At 42.1% G+C, this 24680-nt stretch overlaps 1 protein-coding gene across 1 annotated transcript in view; it reads left to right on the top strand.

Moving 5' to 3' along the window:
- AK3 (adenylate kinase 3) overlaps positions 1-24040 on the top strand; it is a 45121-nt gene extending 21081 nt beyond the window's left edge. Inside the window, exons 2-5 of the mRNA XM_077475036.1 lie at positions 7288-7407; positions 11819-11991; positions 14982-15100; positions 17123-24040. Of these exons, the coding sequence (XP_077331162.1) occupies positions 7288-7407; positions 11819-11991; positions 14982-15100; positions 17123-17225 (515 nt within the window). The 3' untranslated portion in view covers positions 17226-24040. The remainder of the gene's footprint in view (positions 1-7287; positions 7408-11818; positions 11992-14981; positions 15101-17122) is intronic.
- Positions 24041-24680: the final 640 nt, after the last annotated feature.

Below are 24680 nucleotides of genomic sequence, written 5' to 3'. Positions count from 1 at the left end.
TGTACGAATCAGAATGGTCCCTGAACAGGGAGAGTTTCCAGCTGAAGTGCGCAAATGGGGTCTTCCAGAGGTGGACTTGTTCGCCAGGAAAGCAAACACCCAGGTCCCAGTGTACTTCTCCCTAGAGAGGGAGGCAGGGGCAAAAGGGATAGACGCTTTGGCACAAAACTGGGCTTTTCGCACTTGCTACGCCTTCCCCCCCCATTCAAGCTAATTCCTCTAGTCCTGAGGAAACTTTTGCAGGAACGGACCACATTAATACTGGTGGCTCCGTATTGGCCGAAGAGACCGTGGGTCTCAATGCTGCTGGGCCTGACAGACAAGCCTCCCCTCATACTGCCTGAGAGAGAGGATCTGCTGTCCCAGGGTCCAGTTCTGTTGCCAGAAATACAGACCCTAAAGTTATCGGCCTGGCGTCTGAAGAGAAGTCTAAGGGGCTCTTGGATAGGGTGATTAGAACACTCCTTTTCTAGTAGGAAGAGGGTAACCCAAGCAATTTACGTTAAGTATTGGAAGGTTTTTTGTTCATGGTTGGACACTAAAAAGGTGTCTATAAGTATCCCGACAGTCTTGGAGTTTTTACAAGACGGTGCGGATAAGGGACTGGCCATTAGTACCTTTTTAAAAGTACAAATTGCGGCCCTGTCTCTTTTTTTTTTTGGATCAACCTCTGGCCGCAGACCCGCTAGTCAGCAAGTTCATTAAGGGGTTGACCAGGATTAAACCTGTTCCTTTCAAAATTTTACCCAAATGGGACCTGTCAATTGTGTTACAGGGATGGGTAAAAAAGTCTCGGGAAGAAGACCTTCCTTGAAATGGATCACGCTCAAAACAGTGTTCCTAGTGGCTATTTCCACCGCCAGACGCATTAGCGAGCTTCAGGCACTTTCGGTGAAAGAGCCGTTTTTTACAAATTTTTGAAGATAGGCTCGTGTTGCGCACGGACCCGGGATTTTTACCCAAAGTAGTGACAAAGTTCCATAGAACACAGGAAATTGTTTTACCTTCGTTCTGTGGGTTCCCCACTAATCCTAAGGAGGTAGAGTTTAACCAACTGGATGTGAGAGCCTGTGTCTTACAGTATCTGTTTTATCATTATTTGTTTTACATGCGGGTAAAAAATTGGGGTCACATGCTTCAAAGAATACAATTGCAAGGTGGATCAAACAAGCTATTGTAGAAGCCTACAAAGGGATGAAAATGGAATGTCCCTTTTCCCCCATGGCTCACTCTACACAGGCACTGTCGACCTCTTGGACAGAGCGAGCTGGAGCAACACCAGAACAAATTTGTCGAGCAGCAACTTGGTCAAGCTACTCGACGTTTATGAAGCATTACAGTTTGGGCCTTATCTCAGCGCAAGATCAGGCATTTGGGAGAAAGGTCCTTCAAGCGGTAGTCCCCCCCCCCCCCCAATCTGGTAAGTTCTCGTTGATCCTCTCTAGTGCTGTCCTGGACAGACGACTAGAGAAAATGAGAGTTGGACTTACCGGTAACTCTGTTTCTGGGAGTCGTCCAGGACAGCATGGATTCCCTCCCTATATGCTGTTATAATGCTGGACAAGTGTTTTTGTCGTTACAGAAGCCATTTCCGGGGAAGTTCTCGTTTACAAGACTGAAGGGAAAGGGACGGAGACCGCCCTTTAAAGATCTGGATTGTGTTTCCTGCCTCTGGACGTGGAGCCTATCTCTCTAGTGCTGTCCTGGACGACTCTCAGAAACAGAGTTACCGGTAAGTCTAACTCTCGTTTTCAGACAATATTTCGGTCTATCACTAGTATATAGCACAGGCTTTTAGACTGTCCGTGTGTTTAAAAATAATTTTGTTTCTCCTGACCCACTTGTGCTTCTTTCATTTTAAAAAGAGAAATATGTGTTGCCCATAGCAGCCAGTCACATTTGGAATGCCTTTATAAATGAACACAATGGTGTGACCTGTGCCTAGCACGTGGGCAGACAATGTACAGTATTTTAGTATAATGTCCTTGTCTTCTGTGTGTGACGGTTGTATGGTAAACAACACAACTCAAACATGCCAGCCCAACTGCACAGTCATATTTAACTTTCACACCTCTTCAGATGACAAAAGGGCGGTAGTGACCTCTAGACAACTTTTCTGCTTTGTTTAAATATTAACTTCAGTTAATGCTGCATACTGGTTTTACCTAAACTTAAGATTTGCAATCAAATTGTACCCATAAATTGTTAGGCCGGCCACTACCAATCTCATTTGTGTTTGTTTTTACAAACTATAGCTGGCTATAGATGTTGTGATTTTTCTTTCCTGCAACCACGAGTTTCAGGAAAGAAAATCACTCAATTCATCCATCAACACATTCGGTGTTGATGGGGGAATCCCTCCTGTGGAGCTTTTGTGTTCTTGCGGTAGAGGGGGCCATCCCTGCCAGTAGAAAACACAGTGATTATTGTTAGCAGCTATAGCCGCTAGCAATAATCACATAAAAAAATCCAACAAGCTGGTTGTACCCAAGTTGATTGATTGATCAACTTGGTTACAATTGGCCTACCTATACATGGTTCAAATCTTGGCCGGTCTTGCTGAACTGGCTGAGATTCAAACTGTCTATGGCTGGCTTTACAGTAAATGTGTGATTAGTTGGGCCAGTTATAGGGTAAATCTGTACCAAATTGTACTTGCAGAAACTCACACTTGAAAATTGTTGCAATCCCTTCCATACACCCAGTGAAGTGACTGGCCTCAGGTGATGCACAGAGATGAAACCAATCCTTCTACATAAGTTGGATCTGCCTGTCTGCAGTCCTCTCTTCTCTACTTCTATTCAAATGTCTGAATTATAAAGCTTGTCTGAGCTGTCAGAAAAAAAAGGGATAGAGAGAGCTGAAGTTACTCTCTGCAGAGCTCAGTGAGGAGAACTCCCCTTCACACAGGGACAGAGTTGAAGCTGTCAATCAGCTGAAGGTTCCTCCCCTGTCACTATTTTTCTCTTGGTGTCAGGAAAACTTGTCAGAAGTGATTCATGCTGATAGAAGAGGAACAAAGCACCAGACAAAAGTGCTGGATTGAAACTTTGTTCATATTTCATGTCTAAGGCCGCGTACACACGGGCGGATTGTCTGCCCAACTAAGTTCGTCAGACAATCCGACAGACAGTCCGTTCAAAATTTGCATGAACGGACTTGACCACACACGATGAGCAGACAGTCCGCTGAAAGCGTGCGCGATGACGTGTACAGCACGTACGACGGGACTAGAAAGACGACGTCCTATACACTGCAATGCAACCTTCGGCCGTGTAAATCCTTTCTGAGCATGCGCCATACTTAGTCCGTCCAACTTGCCTACACACGAGCGGACTGTCCGCTGAAACCAAGTTTGGACGGACAAAACCAAGTTTGAACGGACTGTCTTACGGAAATTCCGTAAGACTTTGTTCGTCAGATTGTCCGCTGAAAAAGTCCGCTGAAGCCCACACACAAGCGGATTGTCCGCTGAAACACGGTTCAGCGGACTAAGTTGGACAGACAATCCGCCCGTGTGTACGCGGCCTAAGTGATCACTTCCTTCTATGGAGTCCCAAGGTGCAGTATTGCGCGAGTCCGGGACTTAAAGTGGTTATATCTAAATGATGCCTGCAGCTGCTTCTTTCAACTTTCCAGTGCAATTGAATCTGCCGGTGGCGGCGTTTTTATCCTAGAGCTGACCATCTCTATAACCCTCGGAGGTCAGGAGCGACGTCATGACCGTCATTTCTGGCAGCGGAAGATGTAAACCCTCCCGTTTTTGCTGGGAAGCCTGCAATCAATTATTATTTTTTTTTGATCTCAGGCTTGCCAGCATAGATGGGAAATTTGGGGACTTATAGACCCCAGATCTCTCTGCAAAGAGGACCTGTTGTGCCCTATTCCTATTACTAGGGATGTTTACATTCCTTGTAATAGGAATAAAAGTGATGGAAAAAAAAAAAAATAGGGAAGGTGTAAAAATAAAAAAAATAAGAATTTCTAAAGCTCCCCGTTTGCAAGCTTGCACGCAAAAGCGAAAGCATATGTAGGTCGCGCCCGCATATTTAAACGACTTTCAAACCACACTTGTTAGATACCGCCATGATCATTAGAGTGAGAGCAATAATTCTAGCACCAGACCTCCTATGTCACTCTAAACTGATAACTTGTAAAAAAAATTTGAAGTGTAGCCTGTGGAGATTTTTAAGTACTGAAGTTTGGCACCATTCCATGAGTGTGCACAATTTTAAAGAAAGACATGTATCTATTTAGATAAGATGAATATTCCAGTGCTACCTTAACCACTTCCCGACCAGCGCACGACGATGTATGTCGACAGAATGGCACGGGCAGGCATATTGGCGTACATGTACGTCCAATCTTCAATGCCGCCCTGCCATCGGGAGCGCGCCGCCGGCGCACTCCCGCGCTGGTCGGGACCCCCGTGAGTCCGATCGCGGGACCCGCGGACTCGATCGCCGTGGGCATCCCCGCAATCGTCTCACAGGACGGCTGAATGGAGGAAATGCCGTGTAAACAGCATTTCTCCATTCTGCCTAGCAACTAGTGATGCTGATCTCTGCTCCATGTGATTGGAGCAGAGATCAGTGTTCACTAAATGAAAGCCCAACCCCCCCCCCCACAGTTAGTAACACACCCCTAGGAACACTTAACCCCTACACTGCCACCCACTGGTTAACCCTTTCACTGCCAGTGTCATTTACACAGGAATCACTGCATTTATATAGCAGTGATTACTGTATAAATGACAATGGTCCCAAAAATGTGTCAAAAATGTCCGATGGGTCCCCCACAATGTCGCAGTCACAATAAAAATCGCTGATCGCCGCCATTACTAGTAAAAAAAAAAAAAAAATGCTATAAAACTATCCCTATTTTGTAAACGCTATAACTTTTGCGCAAACCAATCAATAATCGCTTATTGCGATTTTTTTTATTTTTTTATTTTTTTATTTTTTTCCCAAAAATATGTAGAAGAATACGTATCGGCCTAAACTGAGGGAAAAAAATGTTTTTTTTATATATTTTTGGGGGATATTTATTATAACAAAAAGTAAAAAATAATGCGTTTTTTTTTTCAAAATTGTCGCTCTATTTTTGTTTATAGCGCAAAAAATAAAAACTGCAGGGATGATCAAATGCCACCAAAAGAAAGCTCTATTTGTGGGAAAAAAAGGACGTCAATTTTGTTTGGGAGCCACGTCGCACGACCGCGCAATTGTCAGTTAAAGCGACGCAGTGCCGAATCGCAAAAAGTGGTCTGGTCTTTGACCAGCAAAATGGTCCGGTCTGAAAGTGGTTAATCAAAACAAAGCGAAACACTAGTTGCAGCAAACACCGGATTGGTCAATCCGTACCAAAAATAAAAAATATATAAAAAAAATCAATGAGTGGTGTCGTGCTCTAGTAGGTATCCAATCACTAAAAATATAAAGTGCTATATATTCATGGTATACATCAAATGTGCAAATAATCGTAATATACAGTATAAAGTGCTAAGTGCTCAAAAATGTAATAATCTCAAAATATACTTCACAGTGCACAAATGATTCCAAAATTATAGCATCCAGATGGATAGTAAAGTAAAAGTGCACGTGCTGACAGAGTACAAGAATAAAGTCCAAAAGTGCACATAAATCTTCAAACGGATAATGATACGTAAGGTGCAATGAATAAAGTGCTGTGCTCCAAGTAAAACTCTGTGCAAGTATAACCATTTGTGAATAAGTGATAAGTCCTCCCCGGTGTAAAAACACCTCAGTGTGCAATGGCTCCTTACCTTGCTGCTGTTAGATAACAGCGTAATAATTATTAGTGGTGATGAGCAAATCTGGGATCCTGCAGTAGATCGCCTCCTAGCATTCCGTACGTATAATAATATTCAGAGGGGCATCAATGGAGCTTGATATCCTGGTAAGGCTTGGTAACCTGGTGGATGATCCTTATTTATAGTGCTGTATCACCTCAGTGTTAATCAGTAACAATGGCAATCACCCCAGATAGATGCATACATAACATGAAGAAAGAAAGTGGGGGGACCCAGATAGTGAAGTATGTAAAAATCGGGTATTTTATTAAGTTGCAGCCAATAAAGGTGCTCACATAACAAACACGTCTACAATCCAAAAACAAAACGAGCAGCGATCTAGTGGCCTGATGTCACTCCTGGTGCCTGTCTGTTCCGACGCATGTCATCACGTGACTTCTTGGTGTAACATCATCTTTCACATTATACCAAAAAACTGGGGTAAATTTATTTTTTAAATTAAAGTGTTGCAATTTTTTGGGGGGGGAGGGAAAGTTTGAAAAATTAGTGCGCAAACACTGTGTGACATAAAAAAAATTGCAAGGACCACTATTTTATTCTCTAGGGTCTCCGTTTAAAAAAAAATAAATAAAAAAAATAATGATAGAGATCTATATATATAATATGTATGTTTGGGGGTTCTGAGTAATTTTCTAGCAAAAAAAGATTTTTACATGTAGGAAATAAGTGTCAGAATTTTGCTTGGGTGGCAGTTGGCCATACACAGCTTGAATTTTTTAGCCAGTTCCTGTGAATTGGCTGAAATTTGAGCTGTTGGTCACCCTGCCAACACCACCTGGCTTGACAAACTTTGATAGAGAAATGGAAGGAACTGGTCAGGGGAAAAGTCAGCTGATGGCAGCCAATCATCTGCAGTCGCTGCTTTGGTCGTCTGACAGTCGGTTCACACAGAAGATGCGTCCATCTGTGCTGTGTATCTAGGATGGAGGGTTCCATGGATTTCTCTTGTTTAATCTTGCTGCCAAGTAAACCATTCGGTGTACAGAAGTGAATGGTCTTGTTTTGGTATTTTTATGTGTTTTTACATGCTACAAAATGCAAATGGTGCTCAAAGATCCATTTGTGTTTTAAAAAGCTCAACAAACTGTGAATTGGCCTCTCTGCATCGCCTGCAAACATTGGAAGAATGGGTGGGTTATGGGTGATTAAAATATTTTTGTCTGAGCTCTGATAGTCTCGTATTACAGGCAGTCGTTTTGGAAGGAGCAGATTTTTAAAGCTGTGTTGAAAAGGTCATATAAAGTTGAGACATGTCAAAGTGCAGAGCTGACCTTGGCGGGGGGGGGGGTGTAAATTGGAGTTCAACAAATCCCCTTTTCAGCTACGGAATGACTTCAAACAAAAAGACAGGATTCCAGTTTATTGACTGAATTGTCTCTTTATGGCCAGTAGAATGCTTGTTTTATCATATGTACTGGACAAAAAAGTTTTTAAGCTTTTGCATTATTCCACAGAAATTGGGGTTGTTGCCAAGTCGTACATTGATCAAGGCCAGCTTGTTCCAGATAATGTGATCACCAACCTTATTCTACAAGAACTACACAACATGGAAGAACACAACTGGCTGCTGGATGGTAAGCAAGGTTTTGATGGATGATGATGTACAATAAATTTTCCTTTTGTATATCGAAGAAGTGTCTCCACTAGCAGCCGAGAGATTCGGAAAGGCTAACCAGATGAGTATGGGTGATCAGGTTAAAGTGGAGTTCCATCTAAAAATGGAACTTCCGCTTTAAGTGCTGGTGACCCCCTGACATGCCACATTTGCCATGTCATTTATTTTGGGGGGGGGAGGGGGGAGCGGGTAACCTGTTTTTAGCGGAACCCAGCTCCCACCTATTGCCGCGGCACTGGAAGGAAGATCACCTTGGGCAGCACAGTGGTGTAGTGCTTAGCACTCACCTAGCAGTAAGAGGGGTCGCTGGTTCGAATCCCAACCACAACACTACCTGCCTGGAGTTTGCATGTTCTCCCTGTGCCTGCGTGGGTTTCCTCCCAGGTACTCCGGTTTCCTCCCACAATCCAAAGACATGCAGGTAGGTTAAATGGCTTCAGTCCAAAATTGGCCCTAGTATATGAATGGGGACCTTGGATTGTGGGCTCCTTGATGGTAGGGACCAAGTGTGCAATGTACAGGGATAGGGACAATTGTAGACACTCACTCTTGTTGAACTGGATGGACTGGTTTCTTTATTCAACCTTACTAACTATGAAACTATGAAACCTCTCCCCCCTCCCTCCCTGCAATCTTCTGGGACATGTCACAGGTCCCAGTAGATTGCCTGGCCATTCACAGCACGCATCACGGCTCGCACGTGTGCAGTGGGCTGTGAAGCCACAGCTGGGCATCCACAGTTAGAATGCCGGCTCCGCAGAGAGGAGGGGGAGAGGAGCGAGGCTTCCTGCATCCGCATCCCTGGACCGTGGGACAGATGAGTGTCTGATTATTAAAAGTATGCAGCACTTTTCGTAGCTGCTGACTTTTAAATGGGTGGATCTAAGCTTTAAATATGTTTTATGTAGACAGAATTTCTGCAGTTACCAGAAGACCTAGACCAGTGAGCGAACCTTGGAACCCCAAATTTCCCATGATGCTCACCTACACTGCAGAGTGCACATCATGGGAAATGAAAGCTGAACAGATGCCACGCTTGGCTTATGCATACAAAAGATAATATGTCAACTTGAAATGATATATTCTATAAAGTCGCACAATTGTGAAGAAAATTAACAAATGTGTGCCACGGTTTGGTGCTTTGATCAGGTGCCCCACATGGATGTGCACTCACCATAGACATTGACCACCTCCCTCTAGTGTGGTCACTTTTGTTTTGTGGAGAATCAGACCCCTAGATGGTATCTTTACTGGCTGGTCACACTGCAATTACTCCATGGATGTTGAGAAAAATGACAGAGGGGGGAGCCCATAGCGTAAAACTGTAATTTTATTTATAAAATGTGGCAAAAAACATGGGTACACTCGCATGTTCCAGTGTCTAACAAGCCTGGCACTCGGTGTGTTCAGCATGTGTTTAGTTAGGGAATGATCCAGCCGGCATCCATTGTTAACTGCTCATTTGCGGTATTGGCTCGGTTCCTTGGCTAGATTCCTGTGTGTTGTGGCGATGACATGATCAAGCTTCGATGCATTTCAGCCAATGAGGCTGTCATGGGAAATGTAGTGGTCCAAAACCTCTGGGGTGCCAAGGTTTACCATCACTGACCTAGACTTTAACCACTAGGGATCCGCGCTATAGCTGAATGCGTTGCTGGGACATGTCTATTGAGACGTCGTCCCGTGCACGAGCGGCCTGCTCGCCCCCTGAAGGGCGCGCTCTGAGATCAGCGAGTCTATGAGACTCACCGGGTCACAGATTGGAGTAAGGGGTCCATTCCGACCCCTTACCACGTGATCAGCTGTCAGCCAATGACAGCTGATCACGTGATGTAAACACAGCCGGTAATCGGCAATTTTTTCTCCTCGCGCTGACAATGCGAGGGGGAAAAAAAAAGCCAATCACCGGCGGCACTGAGCGGGACATCAGATCCTCAGTGCCTACCAGTGCCCACAGTGCCACCTGTCAGTGCCTGGACAGTGCTGCACATCAGTGTCGCCTACCAGTGCCACCTATCAGTCGTACCTATCCGTGCCATCTTATCAGTGGCCATCAGTGCCACCTTATCTGTGCCTATCAGTGCCGCCTTAACTGTGCCTATTCGTGCCCACCAGTGCCGCCTTATCAGCGCATATCAATGAAGCAGGAAAATTACCTGTTTGCAAAGTTTAAACAAACTATATAACATGATTTTTTATTTTTTATTTATTTTTTCAAAATTTTCCATCTTTTTTTTGTTTTAGCAAAAAATAAAAACCCCAGCTGTGATTAAATACCACCAAAAGAAAGCTCTATTTGTAGGAAAAAAATGATAAAAATTTCATTTTGGTATAGTATTGTTATAACAGCGCAATTGTCATTCAAAATGCATCACCGCTGAAAGCTGAAAATTGGTCTGGGCAGGAGGGGGGGTTTAAGTGCCCAGTAAGCAAGTGGTTAAATTCAGACCGTTTTTAGTGTGCATGCATTTTCCTCAACAATGAACCACTGGACAAATAATTCCAACTCAACTTAACTGCTTAAGGACCAGGTTGGCTCTCCTGGGCGAATAGCTGTCATTGTACATCGGCCGCTTTAAGAGCTATAGGGGGGGCACGCGCACGATGCTGGAGCCGATGTGCGTTGCCGTGATGTCTGCCGTCCACCCGTGAATGTAAACAGACAGATCCCCATTGTGACAGGGGAGGAGAGACAGATCTGCTGTTCCTAGTGATTGGGGACAGCGCTCTATCTCCTCCTCCAGTCAGTCCCATTCCCCCCCCCCCCCCCCATTTTTATAGCGCTGATCACTGTATAAATATCAATGATCCAAAAAATGTGTCAAAAGTGCCTGATCTGTCCGCCGCAATGTCGCTGTACAGCTAAAAATCGATGATCGCTGCTATTACTAGTAAAAAAATAGATGCAGTTAAATCTATCTTCTATTTTGTAGACACTATAAATTTTGTGCAAACCAATCAATAAACGCTTTTTTTTTTTTTTTTTTTTTTTTTTGCCAAAATTATGTAGACAAATACATATTGGCTAAACTGATGAAGAAATTATTATTATTTTCTTTTTTTTTTTTTTTTTTGGATATTATAGCAAAAAGTAAAAATTTGTTTATTTCGAAATTGGCGCACTTTTTTTTTTTTTTTTTTTTTGTTTATAGCGCAAAAAATCTTAAAACCACAGAGGGATCAAATGCCACCAAAAGAAAGCTCTATTTGTGGGGAAAAAAACCCATCAATTTTGTTTGGGTACAGTGTTGCACGACCATTTTCAGTTAAAGCGACGCAGTGCCGTATTGCAAAAAATGGCCTGGTTTTTAAGTGGTTAAAGTGTATCCACCCATCAGGCATCTATGCCCCTTGTCTAGCTCCAGTATGTATGTATGTATGTATGTATGTATGTATGAAATATATTTGGTGGGGACCCTGCACCAAACGCATTAGGTATGTGTATCACAGGTAAAAAAAAACTGAGAATCTGTGCTACACACTGAAAAGAGCTGCTTGCAAAAAGAAGCAGTATACTTTTTCTTAAACATTACAAAACCATAAAAATTGCAGCGCTCCAATTAACATTTTGAAATAAAATTATGCATGAAATACTATGCAAAAGTTCAATAATATAAAAAATTATCAAAAACAGTGATTGCATCATAACCTATTATTTTTATGGATATTTTTACTCCATTTTTTTGCTATGGTGACCTGGCGCTTGGGATTTGTCGAGCCCTGGTGTATTCATATTACCTGCAGGCTACTGCTTGCGCTAAACATTATCTCTGCTGTGCGTCTGCTCGATATTGCCCTAAAAGGCTGTCTTCCGGCTTTGTGAAGACTGCTACTGAGAAAAGTTGCACCCTCCCTCCTTCTGCCCTCTCTGCCATTTACAGAACTCTTACTACTATTGTTTCACAATGCACCACATTCTGTGAATGGAGGAGGAGCAGTTAAATGACACAATCAACTCTGCCCATTCACAGAACATGATGCATTGTGGGAATGTAATAATACAAGAAATATGAATGGTAGAGGGGACAGAAGAGGCGGTCGAGTGGTGCAACTTTCCTTAGTAGCAGCTGCTGCTGATGACCTTTTCAGTGCCAGAAGATGGCTGTTCAAGGTACTGTATAGCAGCTGTGAAGATGATGCTGCAAGGGTGATTGCTAGCAGAAGCCGTTGCCTGCAGGTAATAGGATACGCACTAATGCACATAATTTAATGTATTTGGTACTCCATCTCCAAAAAATAGATTTATTAAACTTCATCTTTAAAGCCTTGCACACTTTTGACTGCATTGGGTCATGGTCACCTAATACATTGGGTGACTTCTTTTGTAACTAATCTGATCTGGTATTATTATATTCTATCTTTTTAATTAGGATTTCCAAGAACTGTCCCTCAAGCCCAGGCTCTCGATAATGCTCATCAAATAAACACTGTGATTAATCTGAATGTGCCATTTCATACCATTAAGGATCGTCTGACAGCTCGGTGGATCCACACTGGTAGTGGCAGAGTATACAACACTGAATTTAATCCACCCAAGGTCTCGGTAAGATGAACCTATATAACTATGGACCTTATGTGTCAACTGGCTCTTACGAAGACTGAGTTATTTCTTCAGAGCTACCTAACTGACTTTCAGGGTTGTTCTGATGCTGGTTACTGGGTAAGAATAATATCAGTGCTTTCAAAGAATGGACCTACCTTTTGGGGGACATTTACTAAAACTGGTGCACACAGAATCTAGTGCAGTTGTGCATAGTAACCAATCAGCTGCTAGCTTCAGCTTGTTCAATTAAAGTAGAACTCCAGGATCTGCAAAAAAATTCCCCATTAGTACACCCCTCCCCCCCCTTACACAAAACACTAAACGGTTATTACATTTGTGAAATTCCTTACCATTGAAGAGAAAAGTCTGATTTGAATTTTCAGGAAGTCAGCTCTGTAGTTTAAAAAATGCATCATGTATTCTGCCAAGAAGGAGCTGTTAGCAGAGGGATTACATCATTCTTTTCTCTTGCTACACTGTAATCAAACTACATTTCCCATCATGCTTTGAGAATGTGGGAGGGTACACTAGGCCTGTATACATTTAAATGAGAACAAGCCCACTTCAATATAAATCACGCCCCTCATTCTGCAGCCAGCCATACTACTCTGTACCACACAGCAGGATAGGTAGGTTATAGCCTTAGAAATGCAAAGCATGTTTGTGCTCTCCCCCAGGGACGTAGCTAAGGGGGGGAGGTTTGGGGGTTGAAACCCGCCCCCCCCGAGCATCAGTGCAGAATTAGTAATGTTATGTGTGCTTCAACTGCATCACCGCACTCAGCAGGCACTGACTCACACATGCTGTTGTTGTGTGCTGCCTGAGTCTGGTGTTGCACCATCCAACCACCGTGGTGCGCCGGCCCGGGCTGTTGAGCTTGGCTTGGAATGAGAAAGGCTCTGTCAGCAGGGAGGGGCGGGGCCGGGCGCTCCATTGACGCCCCATGTAGCCTGTATGGGCTTCAGGGCCGAGAGGGAGCGTTAAGAGTGCCTCCCCTGCACTTCTGAGAGCCCCGCCCCCAGACCTCTGAGAGTGAAGGTGAGCCACTGGCCAGGTAGGTCTTTCTGCCAATAGTTACACGCTGCCTGTAGACAGTAGACTGTTATGATAGGTCCTTCCCTGTAGGCGCAGCCCCAGTCGCCGGTCCTTCCCTGTAGGCGCAGCCCCAGTCGCCGGTCCTTCCCTGTAGGCGCAGCCCCAGTCGCCGGTCCTTCCCTGTAGGCGCAGCCCCAGTCGCCGGTCCTTCCCTGTAGGCGCAGCCCCAGTCGCCGGTCCTTCCCTGTAGGCGCAGCCCCAGTCGCCGGTCCTTCCCTGTAGGCGCAGCCCCAGTCGCCGGTCCTTCCCTGTAGGCGCAGCCCCAGTCTCTGGGATCATGGGAGACACAAGCTGGGTGACAGAGAGGAGGTCTCTGGCTGTGACAGATCTTGTATATGAACACGGATTGCCGTAATGTCCCACCTCCAGGACCAGCATTGTGATAGACAGCACACTGGGAGGCGAGATATTACGGCGAGTGGTGTTCATATATAAGATCTGCAACAGCCCGAGATCTCTGCTCTTTCACCTGGCTAGTGTCTCCTACGATCCCCGCTCTGCACTGACAGACAAGCAGAGGGGGTGTGCTGGCAAGAGCAGAAGAGAACACCACCTCCGTGGGCGGTACAGACCAGGGTGTGAGAGACCGCTATTCCCACTACAGCATGTAGGGATGGAAGTAGAAGTCCCTGCTCGCTGTGGAGAACTACAACTGGGCAGTGACCACTGGCTGGGAGTACAGGAGGAATAGCAATCAGCGTTCTTACAAACAGGATAGAACCAGGCAGTAACAGTTTTATCTGAACATCAGCAGGATATTGCAGAGGAATTACAGAGCTCAGAAGATGGATGGCATATTCGGTGAAGGTAGGAGATCAGCAACAAGACCTGAGAAAAAGTTTTTTCCCAGCGTTCTGCTTTAAGCTTTGACAATACAACCTAGAAGCTGATGGTTTTCATTCTCAGCTGTGCCAAATTCTTTGTGCACCAGTTTTAGTGAATCTCCCCCTTGTATATGCTTGAAAGTATGGTAATAATGTCATTCACAGATTTAAAAGATTCTAAAGAAATAAGGCTCGTCTTTCAACAACCAGCTTCTCCTCAAATGTTCTTAAAGCATTCTCTATTCTTTTAGTTTGTTTAAACTGTAAGACCCTTTTCACACTGAGGCAGTTTTCAGGTGTTTTAGCGCTACAAATTGCGCCTGAAAACTGCCTTGCATTCACTTCAATGTGTCATTTTTTACACTGGGACGGTGCACTTGTGGGATGGTAAAAAAACCTTCTGCAATCGGCATCCTTGGGGCGGGTTTGGAGCGCTATAAATAGAGCAATAGAGCTCCAAAAATGCCCCTGCCCATTGAAATTAATGAATTAAAAGTGCGTTGCAAGGGCCGCAAAACTGGACCCTTTTATTTTTTTTTATTTTTTTCACGTTGTCATGTGATTTAAAAAAATAAAAATAAAAATCACACGACAACGTGACAAAAAAAAGTCCAGTTTTGCGGCCCTTGCAACGCACTTTTAATTCATTAATTTCTGTTTTTGCGGCACTTCAGTGTGAAAGTAGCCTAAATGTGACTAGCACTTGGGCACGATTAGCCGAGTTTTGGTGTTTTTTATGCCCAAAAGCTCCTATCCTGAATGCAATTTTTCTGCATTCACGAGAAGGAGCTTTGACTGCTTCTAATCTCTGCTGCTCCTAAACTCCTCTAAAAGCCTGTGTGTGTGTGTGTGTGTGTGTGTGTGTGTGTGTGTGTGTGTGGACAATACAGGCTTTTATTGAGGTGCGTTCAGGGGCTTAGGCAAAAAACACCAGAAGCTCCAAAAACGAGCAGCAGTGTGCATGATGCCTAATGCAAGAGAGTGCTGTTTGCATTTGTTTAGGGATCGGACAAGGGAAAAACAACAAATAAAGAAATTACAATCCATAAACTGTTTTATAATTTCGAACAGGGAATTGATGATATCACCGGAGAGCCTCTAATTCAACGTGAGGATGACAAGCCAGAAACCGTGACCAAGAGACTGAAAGGTTACGAGGCCCTTACCACACCTGTTTTGGAATATTATCAGTAAGTTTATTTTATTTTATATGATATTCTAGAAAACATCCACAAGTATTAAAGCGGAGCTCCACCCTAAAGGGGACTTTCCGCTCATTGGAATCCCCCCCCCCCTCCGGCGCCACAATTGGCACCTTTCAGGGGGGAGGGGGGTGCAGGTACCTGTACAGTACAGGTATCTGCACCCACTTCCGGCGTAGATTCTGCAGAAGGTACGCCCCTTTCCGCAGAATCTACGCCCCTTTCCGAAAGTCCCCCACTGCCTGCTGGGAAACACACGGATCCCAGAGACAGCGGGGACCATCCTTATTGCGCAGCGCGACTCGCGCATGCGCAGTAGGGAACCGGGAAATGAAGCCCGAAAGGCTCCACTTCCTGATTCCCATACCCAAGATGGCGGTGGCAGCACCCGAGAGACGATCGAGAGATCGGCTTCGGGTGCCGACATCGCAGGCGCGCTGGGTGGGTAAGTGTCACTATTTTAAAAGTCAGCAGCTGCAGTATTTGTAGCTGCTAGCTTTTTTTTTTTTTTTTTTTTTTTTTTTAAAAAGGGCGGACTCCCGCTTTAAACAGTTGCTTTTTCTGGTACAATATTTTTTAATTTTTATAGAAGTAAATACAGGACATGGTTATGAAAGGAAGTGACACAATAAAAAACAATTGACAAAATATTAATTGGCAGCAGTTTTTTTTCATGGTAGCAATTTCTGGCTTAATGGTTTCAAGGGGATTCATTAAAAAGGTTTAAATAGGCTATGAAACGTGGGTTGTGTATCAAACTTTCCTTTGTGTTGGTTGGTCAAAAATGTAATAAAACCATGCTTGGTTTAGAGAGAATAAAAAAGGCCCAGACGGTCAAAGAGAGAAGAGACAAAGAAAAAAAGGAGTGAAGATGGTTCAAGAAGCGGTGTGGAGGGAAACAGGGACAAGGGAAGGGCCTGTCTGGATAGTTAGGAGAATATAATTTAAATTGTAGGGCATATAGTGTTTTGACCCAGGACGACCAGACATGCACTTTTTATCTTTTTTTTTTTTTTTTTTTTTTTTTATGGAATCATGGAAAATTGCTGACAATGCTTTTTATTGATCACGTGCCAAGTAGTCTTCCATCTGACCAGGGCTGTAGAGGGTATTGCCAACGTTCATGCTTTGGCTAAAGTCTGTTTGGTTTGAATGCACCTAGTTTAGATGGTATGGAGTTGCAGCCATTTGCTTTTATATTGATATGGTTCTTTCCTCATGTCCTGATATAACATAACATTTTTGTTCTTTTGGTTTAGTTATCTCTCAATATCATGTTCTTTGTGCTCTCCATGTGAATTCTGGAATATTTTTAATCCAGATGGAGATTTCTTTATGTAGTATATTCTAATTCTTCTCTTTTTTAAAAAAATTTCAAATTACTAAAGGAAAATGAAAAAAAATTATTATATTATACCTAGAGGCAAAACTTATTTTTATTTTTTATTTTTATTTTTTTTAAGTTTTTTGGTCAGAGGGAAGATGGTTTAGAACACCAGGTTTTTATTTCTGCCCCTGTCCCTGTTAGGGAGATTTACCCCATTTGTCCTTTTAATTGTTCTTATCAAAAGTTAAGGTATAAATAAATACAACATTTTGGGTTGTGTGCAGAACAGTAAAAGGGGGGGGAAATCTTCCAAAGGGGCCACTAGTTCTGGTGACCTGGGGGCCCCAGTGGATTACCTTAAGTTGCGGGCATTTCCCCTCACCTCCCTGTTTTGGCTATGTGACAGGAAGTGAAGGTAGATCTCCCTACTGGGAAACAGATGGCAAAAAACAAAATGCCTATAGTCCTACTTTAAATGTAAAACTTTATTTTTATTCTCTGCAAAATTATTTCCCAGGAACTAGCAATCGTAGCCCTACCTGAAATACTGCAAACCCTATCAATATCCAGCTAAGATGGTTCTTGCTTGAAGATTGTGAATGGTAGAGAACAATCTGCAATGCTCATATTCTCTAGAAACAGTACTTTGAATGTTTTTTTTTTTTTTTTTGTGGTCTCTCTAGAAACAAGGGTGTATTGGAAACATTTACTGGGACGGAAACCAACAAGATCTGGCCCCACGTTCTTGCGTTCTTGCGCACAAAGCTGCCTGAAGTCCAGGAGTAACTGGTGACAGACAAAGGGCACAATGGATGCTGGACTGTAACTCTCGTACCATTCAATGTGAATGTTTTAACCTTGTCATTTAGTCTTTACACCAGCTGTTTTATTGCATTTTATTGTTATTTTTTTTAAATAACAGACTTAACTATAGTATTTTAATAATTGTGCTGGGAGATCATATTTTATGTAGTGTCTGATTTTCAAATAATTGAATTTTTTTAAACAAATATAATCATCAAATGACAAGAGGATTGTAGGCCAGAAAGTGTGTCTGAAGTAACTCTTGGAGACACCCTACTGATGTTTTTTATTCTCGACTGCTCTGTTTTCAGTTCTTTTTTTCTGCCAATATTAGAACGGATGATGGAGAGCCTGTATTTTGTTTTTACTATACCTGTTCGATCCTGGAAGAAAAAGGATCTTTGATTAATTTACCCCTCTGTAAATGTAGGGTGAAATCGGCTGGGAATATTTTTTAATTTCTGCTTGCATCAACAAAGCAGGCAGGAAAATGATTTGAAATGTGACCGTCTTTTCTCTTAAAGTTAAACATTTTTGTTGCCCAAGTTTATCTACATAAATTCCCAATGTTTACAAAGGATAGAAAATTCACATTGCGTGCTCCAGATGCCTTTTCAAACCAAGATATTACCTTTTTTAAAAGCAGCTGTGACATCACTGTTCTGTAAATAATCTTTGCAGAGAGCAGAGCTGTAGGAGGAACCCAAAGGGCCCACTTTCTACAGTCTCCCTGCAGAACACCAACTTCTTCTAGTGGAGACGAGACCCTTCCCCCTGAGAGGAGGGAGAGCAGCAGCAACTGGTCTTTATTACATTAAGCTCCACCTGCACAGGACAAAGGGCAACTGCAGCCCCTGTAGAATATTGGAAGTGGTTAGTACAGCCTTTCTCAACTAGGGTTCCTCCAGAGTTTCCTAGAGGTTCCTTGAGCTTTGTCAGATTGACCATTTGATTTTGTCTGCATAGTTCTGGGTCCATCTCCATTTGGCCCAGCCAGCAACGTAACGCCAGATATCTTTTTTTAGATGTGTCTAAAGATGAAATTCTGAACACCACATTAGGGGGGGGGCGTGGAAAATTTTTCCCAATAACTACCAATGTAAAGGGTAATGAATTTGGTTTATTTGTTTAGCTGAGGTTCCTCTAGGCCTGACAATTATTTCAAAGGTTCCTCTGGGGTAAAAAAAACATGAGAAAATCTGGGTTACTGTTTTTAAACAAAGCATTCCCTCTTTTTGTTCTATGTTGACTTACAGGAGGGTTTCAATGAATGCTTGAGAAATTGGGTCCTTCTGTAGCTCTAGCTTTTGCTGAAGTCACCAATTTTTTACTTTCAATTACGGTAGTTTTATTGAATTTTCAACAGAAGAAAAATAGACTTTTGAATATAAAAAATGTTGGATAGCAAGTCATACAAAGATGCATACAGTGGGTAAAATAATTATTTGATCCCCTGCAGATTTAGTAAGTTTGCCCACTCACAAAAAATGAAGGGTCTCGAATTGTTATCATAGGTGTATTTTAAATTATAGTATCAACAAGAAATCCAGAAAAAACACAATACAAATGTTATAAATCGAGGTGCAGTTCCATGAGTAAAATAAGTATTTGATGCCCTACCAACCAACAACAGTTCTGGCACCCACAGGCTGGCTACAGTATGTGCTCATGTGGTACACATATTAGTTCTGTCAATTTTAAGAAGTGCTCCAAACGACAACTTGTTATGTGTATAAAAGATCCCTTTCTACAGAATCTTTCTTCCATTCAAACCTCACCATCATGAGCAAGACCAAAGAGCTGTCAAAGGACATCAAAGACAAGATTGTAGACCTGCACAAAGCTGGAATGGGCTACAAGACCATCAGCAAGAAGCTTGGTGAGGAGACAACTGTTGAATCGATGCAAATGGAAGAAATACAAAATAACCATCCACCGTCCTCGGTCTGGAGCTCCATGCAAGATTTCTCCTCATGGGGTAAAGATGATCATGAGAAAAGTAAGGGTCAGCCCAGAACTACACGGGAGGAGCTTATGAATGATATCAAGGCAGTCAGGTTCACAGTCACCAAACAAACCACTGGTAACACAATATGCCGCCACGGATTGAAATCTGCAAGAAGGCACATCTGAAGTTTGCCAAAGAACATCTAAATGATTCAGAGAAAACTTGGGAAAAAGTGCTGTAATCAAATGTTACCAAAATTTAGCTCTTTGGCATTAACTTGACTCGTCATGTTTGGAGGAAGAAAAATCCTGACTATGACTCTAAGAACACCATCCATACAGTCAAGCATGGAGGTGGAAGCATTATGCTTTGTGGCTGTTTCACTGCTAAAGGTACAGGCCCACTTTGCTGCATTGAGGGGAAATGGACAGGGCAATGTATTGTATTGTAAAATCTTGGATGAGAACCTTCTTCCCTCAGCCAGAACACTGAAGATGGGTCGTGGATGGGTCTTCAAGCATCACAATGACCCAAAACATACCGCCAAGGCAACAAAGGAGTGGCTCAAGCAGAAACTCATTAAGATCATGGAGTGGCCTAGTCAGTCTCCAGACCTTAATCCTAGAGAAAATTTATGGAGAAAGCTGAAACTTTGAGTTGGAAGCAACAGTCAAGAAACCTTAAGGATTTGGAGAAGATCTGTAAAGAAGATTGAACCAAAATTCTTCCTGATATGTGTGCAAACCTGGTGCCCAACTACAAGAAACGTCTTCCCTCTGTGCTTGCCAACAAAGGTTTCTCCACTGATTACGAAGTCATGTTTTGCTTGGGGATCAAATACTTATTTTATTCACTGAACTGAGGGGGGTTATACCGATAACCAGTCCTTCAAATTAAATCGTAGTCCCCAATTTTACCCACGCTGCCAACATATTCCTAGGTCCATCAAGGTCTAAAACAGTGAGATGCAGGTTCTACTTATGATGTTCGCTAGGGGGGATGTGTTAATACTTCAGAGTGCCACAAATCAAATGGGTTTTCCATGTTCTTGGCGAGTCCAAAATAAGCTTATAATATAAAACCGCATCAAAACATGACCTGAATGTTCTGCAAACTATTCAGTGTTCCAAGCACAGGCAACAACTTTTTACATTTACATTTGCACTAAGTGGTATTCACAGCAGAAGCCAGTTAATAGTAATTGAAAATATAGATACATAAAGAGTTTATAAACTCCTCACCTATTTGAAGTGCAATATCCAACAAAATACTTTTTATTTTTATCTTTTACCTAAAAGAATGCACAGCCCCTTCTTCTTTTTTTGTTTATAGCATTTAAGTATGGGGAATAATGTTATGTCAATGACTTGTGTCCATGAATGCAGTTCTTCAATTGCCAAAATCTTGTTCTTTAATTTGTGAGAATGGCGGATGACTTTTCAGCAGTCCACATACTGTCTCTGTGTCATGGCATTTTATTTTATTCATCTGCTGTAAAAGTTTATTGTACATCTTAAAGCTGCCAAATTGCACCACTGGAATGTTGGACCTAGGGTTACAAGTTAAATTGTTTAAAAAAAAAAAAAAAAAAAAAACTTTTGAAAGTGCTTTCTATAAATATGCATGCCTTGATTACCCATTTGTGAATGTATTTTTATAGCAGCACTGAGCTTGATACATTTAGAAGTGGCTTAGTGTTGATCAGCTGAAAATATCCAGAATAACCAAGAATTCACGACATGCTGTATAATATTGTGCCTGTTGCTTGTTACCATTTGGACCACAATTTTATTTTTTTAGATCTTGGTATGTATTCATATTAGAGATAATACACAGCATAGTTTAATTTCGTAAGCTGCAAAGATTTATTATCTTTGTTTGTAGAAAATATATAGTATACTTTTATTATCGTCGGTGCAGTGTAGAGTACATTGCCTCACACTAGTCCTCAGCACAGGTCATGTACGTACAGTAACTACCTCATTTGCTATACATCATAAATATTTGGTAATGGAACGTTACTAGGATATACAGTATAGCTCCTTCTGGGTCTCTGCCACTATTATGTCAAACAACTGTTAAGACTATCTCAGACTGATCCTGAAATAGTTTTCTGTATCAAAGAAAGCACAAAATGTGGGGTGGCCAACTGCTCCATGTTCCTTTTTTGTTTTGTAATATTTAAAAAGAATCCATTCTGAACAAAGAAATAAGACTGATCCCCTAGTAACCAATTGAAATGTAAAGGCAGCTTTGGCTGCTATACTAACCTGATCTCTGATGCTACTTCATGCTTACCGCTTGGCTCCTAGATGCCACTCCTCTTCTGGGTTCAATTCAACCCACATCTTGTGAGCCCAGGGCATCAAGGTTCCACTCTCCCATCGTTGACCCATAAAAGTATGCCACAGAGAGCAGTGTCATTTAAGCCGACCATACATTTATACAATTATCTTGTTTCATTTCCTTTAGTGTTGCCTTCAACTATGTAGTGCAAGGGTCTGCCCGATTTTACATGCAAATTTTGAAAGTGTTTGTTTAGGTTTGAACTCATATTATATGGTTATGGTAAATCTAAAGGAAAATTGTACAACAGAATTGTATAATGTATGGCCAGCCTTGGGGTTCCCCTCCCTGCTGCAAGAATAAGAGGACCTGTAATGTTCTTGAGCCTGGCCACAAACACCTGGGGCTGCAGGTGCACCAAATGCAGAAAGGACTTGCGAGCCCCAAGTTGGGCTTTATGCAGAATAGATTTCATTATGGTCACAATGGTGTAATAATGTAATAAAAAGCAGTGATATAGAAGAACAATCAACTTGTTCTTATATATACACACCAGTGGCGTACATTTTATAAAATGCAAACAAATGCATTGTTTTAATGTTAATCATTTAGAAATAAGCTCTACAGTTTTCGTTTTTAATGTGTTGATTACTGGGGCTCCTAATCCTTAAGTCCAGTACACATATCATACAAAATTCCGCTTTTGAAACGATCGCATGATAATCTGATCATTCGTACACAGCTTTTGTCTGAAATTTTCCGAAGTGACAAACGTGAAAAAAAAAAAAAAAAAATTCAGACGATACCAGATCATATGCTTTTCATTTAATCAGTACAGTTTTTGCCCGAAAATACGTTGCATCACTTTCACATTTTTATTCTATCGTACTTGAATTTTCGTACTTTAGTAACCTATTTTGTTTGCGCTATGAAGACTAGCATGCAAACAAAAAATGGATGATCATTAGTCTGATAATTTCATTGTGTGTAATGGGCTTTAGGCTACACAGGCTTAGCCATGCTACTAAAATCACTTATGATAACAAAATTTGATCATCCTAACTTGTGGAGCAACTGGTTCCCTATGATGTAGGTCTGCACAACGGCAATGTGTATTGCACACAATTTTAATTATTTTATGATCACGTGTGATTGCTGTCACGTGGTATTGTTTAGCTTGAACCATAGAAAACCATGTGTTCCATCAGTTTGTGATTGCTACTGTTTGCAAGATGCACATCTATGCTGCTAAAACCAACTGTATATCTTAGGCCAAAAATAGATGACAAGAATATTTTTCTCTCTGTCCACACACCATTAAAGAGGAAGTAAACTCTGATGAGTTTACTTCCTCTTTCATTCCCTGCAAAGGATAATGGACTACTATGCATCGCATAGTAGTCCATTATGTGTCACTTGCCTGACACAGGAGCCAGCGAAGTCACCGCTGTCCCCTGTAGTCCGCCGCATCCATCTTCTTGGTGGGGTCTCGCTGCTCCGCCGCTGTCATTCGGCGAAGCCGCGATGACGTCACTTCTGCGCATGGGAGCCGACAGGTGTGGCATCTTCGTCGTTGACTGTGCTGTGCTCAGTGCGCCGCTGACAGCGGTGCCTGTCTTCGGGGCAAATATCTCCTAAACCGTATAGGTTTAGGAGATATTTCTTGGACCTACAGGTAAGCCTTAATCTAGGCTTACCTGTAGGTCAAAGTGTGTTGTAAGGGTTTACAACCACTTTAAATCCTTGAGTCAGAGGGAACCATGATGTGCCCCCACCTGACTTTAATTTGCTGGAGAGGAAGGGCAACAAAAACTTCCACATGTGCCTGATAAGCCAAATTCTTGTAGAAAACCACTTTTATTTACAGAGAAGGTTTTTATTTTAAAGAAACGTACCCAAATCAATTTACAATAGTGTTTAACAGAGTTCTTTAAAGCAGCCCAATAGTGTCTGGTCAAATGTTTAACATACTTGGTCTATATAGTATGAATATGACATGCTGGAAAATATATGGCGATGGCTAAAAATAAATACAGGAAATGGAAGTCAGATCAGAGCTCTGCTTGCATTACCAAGAGAAGATTCCAATGTGTTTTATGATCTATGATGAAAGAGCTATGTATAATCACCTTATTTTTGATAACCATGAGCTCCCTTTGACATTTTTTGTGAAGTAAAGTGTGTGTGAACTTCTTTTCAATTTTGCCACAATGTCATAAATGGTGCTGTTTTTTTTTTTTTTTTGTAACGTTTTGGTGTGTTGCCAGCCCATTCATTCAAATAGTCTGCCTTAATACAAGGCATGTGATGCCAAGGGCTGAAAGGGTCCTCAATGGTATATTAAAAATTCATGAATGCCAACTATTACATGTGCTTAAAAAGTAAGAATATTCAGGTTGCCAAATGTTCTGACTGTTTTGTCTTTTTGAAGAATGTATTTCATGAGATATTGTGTGTGCCTTTGCAATTCGCATACTGTCTGTAAAGTTCATCTATGGATATGAATGTCTCAATAAATTACTGTTGTTCATTCACAATAAATGTTGTTTTGTTCTGCTTATAACTGAATCTTTCATTTTTGCTACTGTGAATTAGTAAAGCAGACTTGGCATCAGATATATTTTTTTCATGTTCAATCCATGCATACCAATTGCTGTATATGTATACTACTTGTTAAAAAGATAATTATGCTGGATGCCACCACCTAGAAGAAGATGAAAACAAAGAAGACTATGGAATGAGGCTGAGCCAGCCAAATTGCGTGGAAAGAACTAAAGCTGGCCATAGTTGGATCCCTATTGAAATAGCCGAGATGTGATCCATCTATTGGCAGCGCATGGTAGCCAGCTCAGGATGATGTTTTTCCATCCACCTTGTCTGTGTGAATGGAGGACCAAATTTTACTTACAATTTTCATATCGTGTTTACGGGGCTTTTCTCCTGCTATCCCTTCCTGAGCAGTTTTTAGGATACAGGTTTTACAAGGTCATGCTAGTATAGAAGATTGTGCAACCATTCGAGCACCTGTGTGCAAGAACAGGCCGCATCCCATGTGGGGTTGCCACTGACCACATGTGCATGTAGGGGTGCATGACGGCACGCATGCCTTAAGGATAGCCGTGCTATTTAAACTGGACAATTGTGTTGACTTGTCTTTAGCAGTACCAGTGAATTTGTGACCTGTATTTTCCCAACTGACTACC

Source organism: Lithobates pipiens, unplaced genomic scaffold, assembly GCF_037356315.1.
Source record: "Lithobates pipiens isolate NorthernLeopardFrog02 unplaced genomic scaffold, aLitPip1_a1.2 Scaffold_13, whole genome shotgun sequence".
In the NCBI taxonomy this organism is placed as follows: Eukaryota; Metazoa; Chordata; class Amphibia; order Anura; family Ranidae; genus Lithobates; species Lithobates pipiens.
This window is presented reverse-complemented; position numbering and strand designations above follow the sequence as displayed.